General features: G+C 39.2%; 1 protein-coding gene across 3 annotated transcripts in view; it reads left to right on the top strand.

Annotated features, from left to right (window-relative positions):
- The window catches only part of LOC109031739 (uncharacterized), a 31860-nt gene that overhangs the window by 13176 nt on the left and 6639 nt on the right, over window positions 1-12045 (top strand). Inside the window, exons 2-5 of one of the 3 annotated variants that reach the window (XR_011899825.1) lie at window positions 523-666; window positions 2934-3089; window positions 4309-4476; window positions 6376-6587. Coding sequence is in view for 1 of the 3 variants with exons in the window: in XM_019043456.2 (XP_018899001.2) it covers window positions 523-666; window positions 2934-3089; window positions 4309-4476 (468 nt within the window). In the remaining 2 variants the exon portion in view is untranslated. The remainder of the gene's footprint in view (window positions 1-522; window positions 667-2933; window positions 3090-4308; window positions 4477-6375; window positions 6588-12045) is intronic. The other 2 variants (XR_011899826.1, XM_019043456.2) reach the window with 2 other exon arrangements.

Below are 12045 nucleotides of genomic sequence, written 5' to 3'. Positions count from 1 at the left end.
AGTATCATTTTTCAAAACTGTAAAATTCCTTAGACTCCGCCGTTCTAAGGAAAATTGCCGTATGAGTATTCGAATGTTGCCAAATTTCCTTACAGTGAATACTTATTTTTAAAAAAAGTTACGAATAGTTTTGAAATTTTTGGACACTTAAGATCAAATTACTCCAAAAAATTCTCTGAAAAATCGGGAGAAAAATGTTTACAAATTTCCCCGGAAACTTGTGATTTTTTAAAGGAAATTTGGTAAAACTCTCGAATGTTCATACGGCGTTCTTCCACTGCAAGGCAGTACAGTGACGATTCTTGAAACATGGCAACATTGATTTTCCTCCATTTAAATGTATGTAAAACAATCGATTCTTGGGGAGGCAGCTTGCCTCACATAAATCGATATTTTTCATTGATTTAAATGGAGAGGAATAGTGTCGCTAACTTGCAAAATTGCCAGTAGCAGCACTATCCGGTGTAAGTAAAAAATCGTCTTTTATCACTAAAATCTGATGGTTGTTCTTTTTCTTTGCAGAAATTGGGGAGTTTTTAGGCTCAAAATGCAGAGGAGAATGTAACGATCGCCTGCTCAACGTTCACTGTGATCCCGTGACAAAGCGATGTCTTTGCGATCGGAAATATACTGTTAGATTAGGTGCTACTAAAGGCTGTGCTAAACGTAAGTAATCCTGAACTTCACATTTTAAAAAAAAAATTGTTATCACTTAAATAATCATATATAGGCCAACGTAAAGGGCAATAAAGGAAACACGTCATACTCAATGGTCATCGAATGCTCCTCTGGAGACGGAGTTTCATATTGATCACGTATACACAGTGGCGAGGCGTGAATGATCGATTTGCGATATTTCCCTATTTGAAGCTAAAAAATCGATTATTAAGGCGTTCGGTACGAACACCCTGTTTATCGATCATTTTCAATAGGTTTAAATGACAGATCATCGATATATCGCAAAGCACGCCACGCCACTGATATCGAACAAATTAGTGGCAAAGGTCCCTCTGCGGAGAGAATAGGTACCCACTAACCCTGCAAGGAGGTCATGTAACCGCAATACTGCATGTCAATTTTGCGGCAAAGTGCAAAAGTACGATATGCTCAAACCTTGTGACAAGTAACAGTGCCCTATTTGCAAGCTATAAACTAGTTATTTTGAGAGCTTGACGTATTTCCTGAATGGTATCTGGAATTACATGTATCTTGCCCATGTTACCGTTGCTACTCTCATTCCATTGAGAATTATTACGTACTATCGAGTCAAATTCAATATCTATTCATATGCTTTAAAAAACTTTCATGCGATGGTGAAAAGATCAAACCACGTATCTCGGTTTCCAACGTTGTCGCATCACTTTTTTTTCGAGTGAAGATCTTAATACTTTTTTTTACAAAAACAATTTTTTTTTATTTCTTCCCATTCTTTCATAACAATATTTTTGAAATGTTTGCGCAATAAAGTCAGGCACTATTCTCTTGAAGTAGTAAAATAATAGCAGAAGTTTTCAAACACCGCAGTATATCGACGGTAGGGCTACTAACCAGACCACGTATCTGGTTTGCGGTGTTTAAAAATCTCCGCTGTCATTTTATTTTTTTGGATGAGATAAAATCAATACAATTTCTTGAAATTTGTATAGACTTTTCTTCGCATAGAGAGGGAAAAACGGAAGTTTTTAAGAACTGACAATGAGTGGTTTTCTACTTAAAAAATAAAGTATGACAGGAAGTTTAAAATGTCGCAAATCGAGATACATGGTCTGGTATAGTTTCACCATCGATAGGTATGCTTTTTAGACCCAATTTCAACATGCTCGTTTTACTACATTCATTCTATGGAAAAATCGAGATCCATCTGTAGCGGTTCTGACAAATCCTGAAATGAAAATAAAATTCGAGGTTTGTCCAGACTTATCGCAAACTGACGGCCCTCGATGCTATCGTGGGTAACCTAAATAAAAATACGAATGCTGGATAAACTCAACGAGTATCCAAATACGAAGCACTCTAGCGTGAAATTTCATCTCTGTTTATATTTAAACATAAACCGATGGGATTTTTGAAATCTTGCAGCTGGTGCTCATAAAATGCATGTTTGTATTGATCGTGCCCATTTTTCCTAGCGTGAAATATATTTTTGAATAAAAAAAATCGCCCTTGCACTTCCGCATTTGCAAAACGAGCAATCAGCATTTTAACAGTGTAGATCAAGTAGACTGCATTTTGTAATTCGGAACTACTGTTTAATTTTAAAAACAGCATATTTTGCAATAATGATCTTTCAAATGTATCGTATCATGGTGGATCCTGACTCGTCTTCAGATAAATGACGAGAGAGATGCAGGTTTATACGATCCGTAAACGAGGCACGCCTGGTTGTGATATCACCAGTCGAAAACGCCTTCAGTTCTGCGCGATACTGCACCGCTCACAACGGAGTTAAAATATTTGTATCATTAATTGCCGTGCAGAATACTCCGCTTTTCGATCATTCATCAAGTGTATTGCCTCGCATTCAAACAAGAAACCTTCATGGAAACTGGTAGCATTATGTGTCATTGTGTTCCCCACATAAATGGGAGCTTTTACGCGATGAGCCAGATATAAGAGTTCCTTTTTACAAAATGTAATCCAAAAACACGTATATCATCAGTGATAAAATATTGGACCTCACCAGTCAAACGTGTATTGCCGCTAATAGAGGTCAGTGTGAAATTGGAAGTTTAACCAGGACAAAAAATTGCGGAAACTGGTGCGGTCATTTTGAATTTTTAACGTGCATTTCAAGCTGAGAAAAATCTAAAAAAATATTTGATGCTACAGTTTGATCGGCACTGCAGCCTTTCGTGTGCAAAACAACAGTGAACGGTTCCGCGCGTCAGTACTTTCACGATGCATTACTATTGTTCTACTGTTTTTTGTTACAGCTGTTAGATTAGGTGAACAATGTTTTTATGCCCAAACATGTACAGACCTTCATGCCACTTGCATTCAAGTTGATCATAACGCTGTGTGCCAGTGTAAGGCCGGTTTTCATTCGGTCACACTCAGCAAGCCATCCAAGAAAATATTTTGCTCCGAAGGTCAGTGTAGATTTTACCCATCAACTTTTATATCTATCTTTCCCTGGTAAAAATTGGCGATAGGAGCTGCGTTTCAAAATACCATAGGAGTTCTTATAGCCGACTAAAGAAAGCTATAGAAAATCATATAGCTGGTTGTAGAAAGCGGAGCAAATCATATTGCCGGGCCATACGAAGCTATAAAAAAGTATACAGTCGGGCTATAGTTTCTATCGCCGGGCTTTACACTTTATCACCATTGGCTATAAAAGGCTATAAGAAATTGTGTAGAAATTCGTGTGCTTTGGAAATCACTAAGTTTTTCACGGAACTACCTAAATGTCTACAATACACACATTATATTTTCCTTTAAAATACTTTTTTTTCCATCAATTAAAACGAGAATAATCCATACAGGATGTGCAAACATTTCAAAATCATGAGTTGAAAAACGCTGACTCCGCGAGATTAAATATTAGAGCCTAATACAAAGCGGAGCGGCAACGCACTGGCGCCTACAAACTAACAGGGATACTTCACGCATTGCGCAATGCGTGAAGTATCACTGTTAGGTTTGTAGGCGCCAATGCGCGTTTCGCGCTTCTGCCCGCCCGCCGCGCCGCATCGTGCCACGGCGTCTGAAGCAACTATTTCACATCAGAGGTATTGCACAGTATCATAAGAAATTGAAGGCGCTCCAACATATTAAGAATGACAGGCATCTTTCAAAAGCAGCAAAAGCTTTCCTAGCAAAATGTATCAAGATACTACGGCACAAAAAGAGCGGTAGTCCAAAAACGCACTAAGTCCTAGTATCCGTATTTAGTAACGTTTAGCATGAACCTTATCGTCTGGCTGTTGCTTTGTCGCCATCGGCTATAGAGGGCTATAAGAAATTGTAAAGCCGGCTACAGAGGCTATTGGAAATCTTACAGCCGGCTTTAGGTCTATGGTTTTTTTTTTTTAATCAAACTCAAATTCTACTGCCAATTTTTACCAGGGTTAAGATACCCGCATATCCATAGCTAATGCCGAAAAATGGTTATATATATTGCAACGCTCAAAAATCTCCGATTATGTTTTATCTCTTTAAATAAAAATTAGCCAAAACATATTTCAGATTCTTCTGAAAATATCATGGAAAAAGTGTAAAAATGTATAGCAATTTAAAAAAAGAATACAATTGGGATAAGAACGAGTCATCGGAAAACTTATTAATTTGTCGATTTTCATTTTCCAGACATTGAAGTGATTTCAACTAATGTTGGGAGTCTTTTAGGAGTCGCCAGTGGTGTGGCAATATTTTCCGCCTTAATATGTTTCGTACTTAAGCTGTTTGTGGGATTGAGACCCAGGCACTATGCGACTACTCATCTCTCTACGCCCATCATTTATGCTAAAGATAAAGGTAATGTTCGTTTACACAAATAATGTTCTTTTAAAATAAATTTGTATTTTTTATTTCGTTATCTACCAAGAAAATTACAGTGTAAAATTCTGAACAATATAGAGAATGCTAATACACGTTTTATGTGACCTCGGGCCAAATTTTGTCGGCTCTTTCACATGAACACATGGAGATGCAACATTCATCGATAAGTCCAAACCGCACCACCGACCAATCAGAGGCGCTGATTCGGACTTATGTGCGGTCGAGACTCGTCTTCAGCACATTCAAGTAGGTATACTGTGGATGTGGAAGGGCCGATAAAATTCGGTCCCTGGCCATACATCTGAATGCGCCGGTTAATTTTGCGACTTACAGACAACTATCTCTCACTGCGGGGTGATTATTGAAACCATGTCAACACGATAAGACAAGACATAGCCCTATCTTAACCACGCAATATATCGCATTTCGATGTCTTATCGGGCTGCTTTAAACTTTCAATAATCGGCCCGCTGGTATCCTATGTGCCAACTACCTCGCGGTAGTCGCGGTGCCCGCACAAGTCATGCGGGTTTGACCAAAAATATTTTCTCCAGAAAAAGACTCAGATAGTGATGGTCGGGCACCTAAAAGCGAATTACCAGTTGTGTCGGCTACTATCAGCGATTCGCATTGAATAAAAAAAGTTTCCTAGTTGATAGACTTCTAAAACACGATAAGCTGTCAGTAGCGCCTTCATTTACTGTGATACTCCACGATCCGGCACGCAGTTAGTTTGGTTGCCTATTCGACCCAAACCCAAGTATTGACAGTGATTTCATTACACGTGAACACAATGTACACATGGTACTTGTTTCACTCAGGGATCGTTTTTTTCCTGTTCTTTAATGGATTTGTGTCAAGCACCTGCAGCCAACTTTACAGGGATCGTTCATAAATTACATTTCGCATTTTTTCGGCATTTTACTTTCCCCCCCTCCCCTCTTGTAACACTTCTATGACGTAGGTCCCTAGTCCGTATCCTATAACTCGTAAAAACATAATGACGCAACGCTCTTTCTACCCTTCCCCTCTTCCTCTCAGAGCGTTAGGTACTGTGCATAGAGTACAGTCGCACTGAAAGTGAGAGAGCCGGCACCACTTTAAAGCATTTTCCAGGTCCCGAATTCCGCGACTCCTATGTCACGCCGGGTCACTTTTTCGATACATAATCGATCGTTTTCGATACACAGGGATCCGACCCTTCGATGTAAACAAAGAATATAGGAATTACTACGTATTACACACCGCCATTTTGGATGGAACATTCATCGAAAAAGTGAGCGAAGCTCGGCGTACACCGGGTTCGGAACTCGTCGACCGGAACATGGCGCCAGCTCTCCCATTTACATTACGACTCTATGTGCTCTGCGTCCCTCGTCAAGATGGTGCATGTTGATAACCATGTCGGTAACAACAGGATCCCTACATTTTATCAACATGGTCGTTTTTAGGAGGGATTTGCTGAAGTGGCATCCCTACTCGGAGAAAAAAACCTCGTGCGTGGGACCCGAAGTTTAGGTCATATGGATCTCTAAAGTTTTCAGATTGAGCATCTGAACACTTTAGGTCTAGCTGTCGAGATTTGGATCACACATCTGAAACTTCAGTTCTCTTACATCTGAAGTACTTCAGTTGTGAGAACCGAAGTTTTTCGGATGTGAAAACCGAAGTACTTTAGATGTAAGAGAACTGAAGTTTCAGATGTGTCATCCAAACCTCGACAGCTAGACCTAAAATGTTCAGATGCTCAATCTGAAAACTTTAGAGATCCATATGACCTAAACTTCGGGTCCCACGCACGAGGTTTTTTTCTCCGTGTATTTCGGAGCCAACAGCGTTAAATCAACTAATAATATTCTAATGATTTGTGGACAGGTATCGTGGTGGGCCTGAACGGGATGGAGGGGCGGCCCTCGTACCGCACAGCAGCCGCTCCTCGAGCCAGCGGTCTGTGAACCCGGGCTCCTTCTCTCGGCAGGGAAGTCGGGGCGTCCTCGTGCCTTCCTCCAGAGCAGGTGCCGCTCGCATAGCCGCCATTCGGCTCCTCATCTCTTGTCACTTCAACGCACAAAATAATCATGTTCATGGTAGATACTACATAGCTGCTGCTGCTGCTGCTTAAGTTCCCGCCCACCCACAGACCTAGCATGCCACCCCGCCCATCCCTCACGCTTCGGTACGCTCACCTAGGTGTCGTGACAATCATCACCCTCATCCTCCCTCAAGGAATCCAGATGTTGCATGTGTGAGGAATTTCCGATTTCACTATTGATTGTTATATAAAAGTTCGCGAGAAACACACTGGTTTTCTCTGAAATCAACTCCCAAGCTCAAAAAAAAGCTCTCAAGTTGAGGCCAAAATGGAGGGGATATCCCACGCTATCCTGGGAGTCCACATCTACATCAAGACAAACTCTCTATGCAAAGATAGGGAGCAAATACATTGACAGGGCTGTCACTTTATTTTGGGGACTCTAAAACTGAAAAGACAGCAACCCTGCTAATGTATTTGCTCCCTATCTTCGCATGGAGAGTTTGAGTTGATGTAGAGTTGGACTCTCAGGATAGCGTGGTATGATATCCCCTCCATTTTGGCCTCAACTTGAAAGCTTTTTTAAGCTTGGGAGTTGATTTTAGAGAAAACCAGTGGCGCCATCGTGTTTCTCGCGAACTTTTACATAACAATCAATAGCACTGAAAAAAAATTCTCGGCGTTTTACCAAGGTCCGTGGTACCTTTACCATCTAACTTTTTTTACCAATTATTGGTAATTTTACCAAGATAGACTTGTAATTTTACTAAAAACCGGTATTTTTACTGTTTTTTACAGGTAAGAATCCCACTTTTATTGGTAATCAATTATTACAGTTAAATTACCGAGAAAGTTCAATAATTTTACCGATATTTCTCGGTAAAATTACCAATTCCATAAATGGTAATTTTACCAAGAAAATAGTGGGATCAAATAGAACCCTGAATTCTTGGTAATTTTACCCTTTTCGTAGTAAATGCACCAAGATTTTTTTTTCAGTGAGTCACATCGGAAATTCCTCACACATGCAACATCTCCATTATGTTGCCGTGCTAAGAAAAAACACCGCATGTGAGCCCTCAGGCGCACATCGGGTCGAGTCAATGGGAGAGGTCGGACAAAATGTGGAAACTTTAAAAGCTTGTAACTCCGTTAAATTAGAACTTTGAGATTTTAAAAATAGTTCCATCGGTTTCCTCGTGAAATTTTTGGTCACAGCACCTCTCAAAATTTAAAATGTGACGAATTAAACATCAAAATCTGCAGTTTTAGTCAGAAATTTCATGTCCGACCTCTCTAATTGACTCGATCCACTGCGAGTCGTTGACAAATTCCCTTTGACAGAATACGAATTTCCAGGGAAACTTGTGGATATTTTTAGCCCAGTTTTCGGACGATTTTGCTCGTACTTTAATTTACAGTGTCTGAAAATTTCAAGGAAAAATACATATAAATTTCCTCAAAAATGAATGTTTCATAGCGGAAATTTGGCAACATTCGGCTGCTCATACGGCGTATTTCTTCAGCCCGGTATACTGTGGACTCTTGTAGTAAAGGAGATCTCGCTTGTGTCAGGAAGCGATTTAAGTACTCCGTCTAGTGTAAAATTGTGCGAGATACACGATGGTGCCACTGGTTTTCTCTATAACCAACTCAAAAGCGCAAAAAAGGCCTCAAAAGTTGAAGCTGTACCTGATGAAGGGTGATCCCAATGCTACAATGAGGGTCCAGGTTATCTAGTCAAACTTTCCAAGCACAGTTATAGGGATCAAATACATTAGCAGGGTTGTCACCTTGTTTGGGGACTCAAAAGCCGGAACCACGGCAATCCTGGTAATGTATTTGATCCCTAGCCACTCATGGAGAGTTTGACTAGGTATGCGGGACTTGGAGGACAAGGCGCGTAAGTGCAGTTTTTGAAAAAATTGAGTTATACATTATTTCAGGTGAAACAAGTCTTACTGTATTTTCTGAGAGAAAGTGGCTACCAAATTTCAATTTTTAAGCATAAAAAAGTCAGTTTAAACTTTCCGTCCGCTATGAGGATCCATATAATTAAACAACTTCGAACGCGTGTTTCCCGAAACAGCAAAAACTGCACTTATGCGCCTTGTCCTCCAAGCTCCTCATATAAATGTGGACTCTCAGCGTAGCGGGGGGCGAGGGGGGGGGATCTCCTCTAATACTGCTTCAACTTTGAGAGCTTTTTTGAGCTTGGAGTTGATTTAAAGAAAATTAGTGGCACTATCATGTTTTCGCAAAATTTTACGTCAGAGAAGCGCGTGAATTACAAATCTCGAAGACCTCCATTAGCAAAAATTGAACACAAACCGAAACTGTGAAGGAGTGAACCATTAAGGCAGTGGCGCGGCGTGAATGATCGACTATCGCTATTCCCCATTTGAAGCTATGGAGAAGAATCGATTATTGAGGTGTTCGATGCGAGCACCCTGTATGTCGATCCTTTTTTATATGTTTAACTAGCAGATCAATCGATATATCGTAGAGCACACCACGCCACTGCGTGAAGGGGTTGGTGGAATCTAAAAACCTGGAATAATAATGAGAGAAATAGGGGAAAATTACAACATTTTTACTCCATAAATGATAAGATTCTCCGTTTTTCGAATACTGTACTCGTACAGAGTGATTCACTGCATACCCTTGGTTCCTCTTCAAAGCTGAAATCACACTGCCTATATATTATGAAAGCTATTCCTCAAATAAAAATTGCATTTACAGTAAGGAAATTATAAATAAAAAATCGGGGGAGGGGGGGGGGACATCGTGAAGCCCCCCCCCCCCTCCACTAGTGATCGAGTGAATGTGGCACCCCGGAGCATGAAGTTCCAGAACCGCCTGTTCTCATCACTTTCGGTTCCAAGTAGAGAATACTACCTCTCTCCCACTCTTTTGACTCCTATCTCAGAGTCTCCATATGCGTTGTGATTTCAGGCTCATTCTGAAAGTCGACCCTACCAATTTCAAAATACATGGGAGGGGGGAGGAGGTTATGAGTCCGTCTCTCAAAAGGAAATCAATCAAAAACAATTTATCGTAACTTTTATTGGATGAGAACGAATACGGAAGAGTCTGTTTCGCAGAGAAAATTAATTTAGATCACACGGATGAAACAGAATGTTAGTGGGTACGTGGTTCTATGACCAAACTGCGAAACCTCGTATATCTGTTTGCGACTTTTTTTTTTTTTTTTTTTTTTTTGAAAACTAGTCATTGTAATTTATTGAGAACTTCCTTAGGGAAATCGATACATACTTACTCACTGCCCATATGACCGTTAAAAACGGAACGCAGAAGGAAAAATGCATGTCCTTAGAAAGTTCAATCCTTCTAAGATGAAAAAAATCTCTAAATTCCTATTCGCATCATGATGTGAAATAATTTCAAAACGAATTTCTTGCAGGCCGTGTACAGTTGCGAAAACGTTTGTAAAATCTGCCTCTCAAAAATTGCACCGTAAGTTTTTGCAAGAATGATAGTAAATAGGATCTGATTTTTACCATCTGGATAATATTTGATGCTATTTAGTAGAGAAAAGTGTCTACCTACAAAAGGATCAAAAGAAACTTAAAATCCTTAATATATAGCGCTTTATTAGAAAATATACGCCGGCCCTTTTCTCCCTCAAAGACTCCCCTCGTAGATAATTTCCTTTGCCTAGTGACTAGTGACAATTAGTTTTGGCTTAGACATTTTTATTTTTCGTATTGAAGAAATTTTCTAGGAAAAAGTTGCTCATAATTTGTATTTAGCTTCAATTTAGTTTAGTAAGAAAATCAAACGATGAACAGAAATACAAAATTTAAAAAAAAAAAATCCATTTTGTTTGTATAATTTAGTAATGATACAAATTCTGCGATAGTAGTGATTTATGCATCCTGTAAAAGTAGCAAAAGTAGCAGTAAAAATAAAATATGTATAAAGTAGGTTCAATTTTTTTGTAGGGTCGCAATTTCTGCTTGTCAATTTCGTAAACTGAGAAGTTTCATGAAACATAAAATTTGGATACTCTTTAGCTATTCTATTTTAGCTTAAGCTGTTTATTCAATTCTATTTGATTTATTTATTTTTTGCCGCAAAATTTAATTACCTCAGTCTGTAAATAACATTCAATGAAAGCGAGATCCTTCAGCTCCTCTGTCTGTCGTCAAACTTCTCAGATGGGGCTCTTTTTTTTCTTTGTATGAATACCTATCTAAGTGCAAATTTCATCTGAAAAACATTTCCCTTCCCTGCTGATATTAAATAATAATGAAATGATTTTAAATAATGTGAAGCACAAAATAATTACAGAGAGCCATCGCTCACACACCCCAATCACGGTAAAGTTCGGAACTTGCAACAGAGCCATCGCGAGGAAAATATTAAAAGCAAGTAATCCTCTCATTATTAGACTCCTCCCTTCATCACAATACTTCAATCAAAGCAGGGATTTGGGAACACTCCTTTAAGGAAAGAATTAAAATTTCCTCTTCGCTGATCATTTTTTTTTTTTTCGTTTTTGCGTAAAAAAAATAGTCTGTGGTCTTTTTTCTGCTTCTTTCTCCCGTATGAGTTCTCAAAGATTTGTCATGAATTACTGGCCGCATCGAAAGTTCCTTCATTTCATCTGGTATGCAATTTGGATTTCGCGGAGTTTAAATAGTTGCTCCGAGTTAGAGTTAACTAAGTGCGTTGGCGCGCCGCACTTCCTATCGAAGAGATTAAGAGTGGGATCTGAATCTGGGATTCAATCTGATCTCCGAGGAGTTCAAATATTTGTACTTTGTTGAGGTCAGGGCTAAATGCCGACAACGAAAACTGCAAGACATTAATGAAGTATTCGTCCTTACATTTTTGCGGAGAAAATTTTTTTTTATTTCCTCTAATATTTAGTCATGATAGAAGGGGAAACTTGGCAAGTAATGTAAGTGCAAAAGAGGAAACAAGAACGAATCACAGAGCTTTGTTGGTTGGTTTGAACTGTTGACAATATGAATCATAGCGATGGCCAGAATCCAAAGTTCGTATCTCCGTTGCAACCCTCCAAGACCTCCGATCATGTCGTCTCTTTTCAAGGAAAATCAGCCAAAATATAACTTTGAAATTCTTGTGGATATTTCCAAGTGAGTGAGAAAATGCATAGAAAATTTCAAGAAAAACTGTTGGTTGTTTTTCTTTCAAAAAGGCAAAACAAGAGTGGAGATTTGAAACGTCACAAATTGGAGTTCCTTTTTTCGACTTCAGCCATCGATATGTCACGGTGCTAAGGATTCTCATTGTGATCGCAGATACAAATCACCTTCGGTTTTTACATAGTTTATGACTCAAAGTGGAGGAAAGGGCACGTAATCTTTTTAAGTAACAATAAAGGACGGAAAATTATTCATAACTCGAGGACGGTTGTAGATATTGGTATCTAGAAAAATTTCCTCCCTTATTTTAAGAAAAGTCGTCCATACTTTACGGCTTCCCGGTAGGATTGCTTTTTCGAATGACATATTTTAATAGTC

The sequence above is a fragment of the Bemisia tabaci genome, chromosome 4 (genome assembly GCF_918797505.1).
Source record: "Bemisia tabaci chromosome 4, PGI_BMITA_v3".
Classification (NCBI taxonomy): domain Eukaryota; kingdom Metazoa; phylum Arthropoda; class Insecta; order Hemiptera; family Aleyrodidae; genus Bemisia; species Bemisia tabaci.
This window is presented reverse-complemented; position numbering and strand designations above follow the sequence as displayed.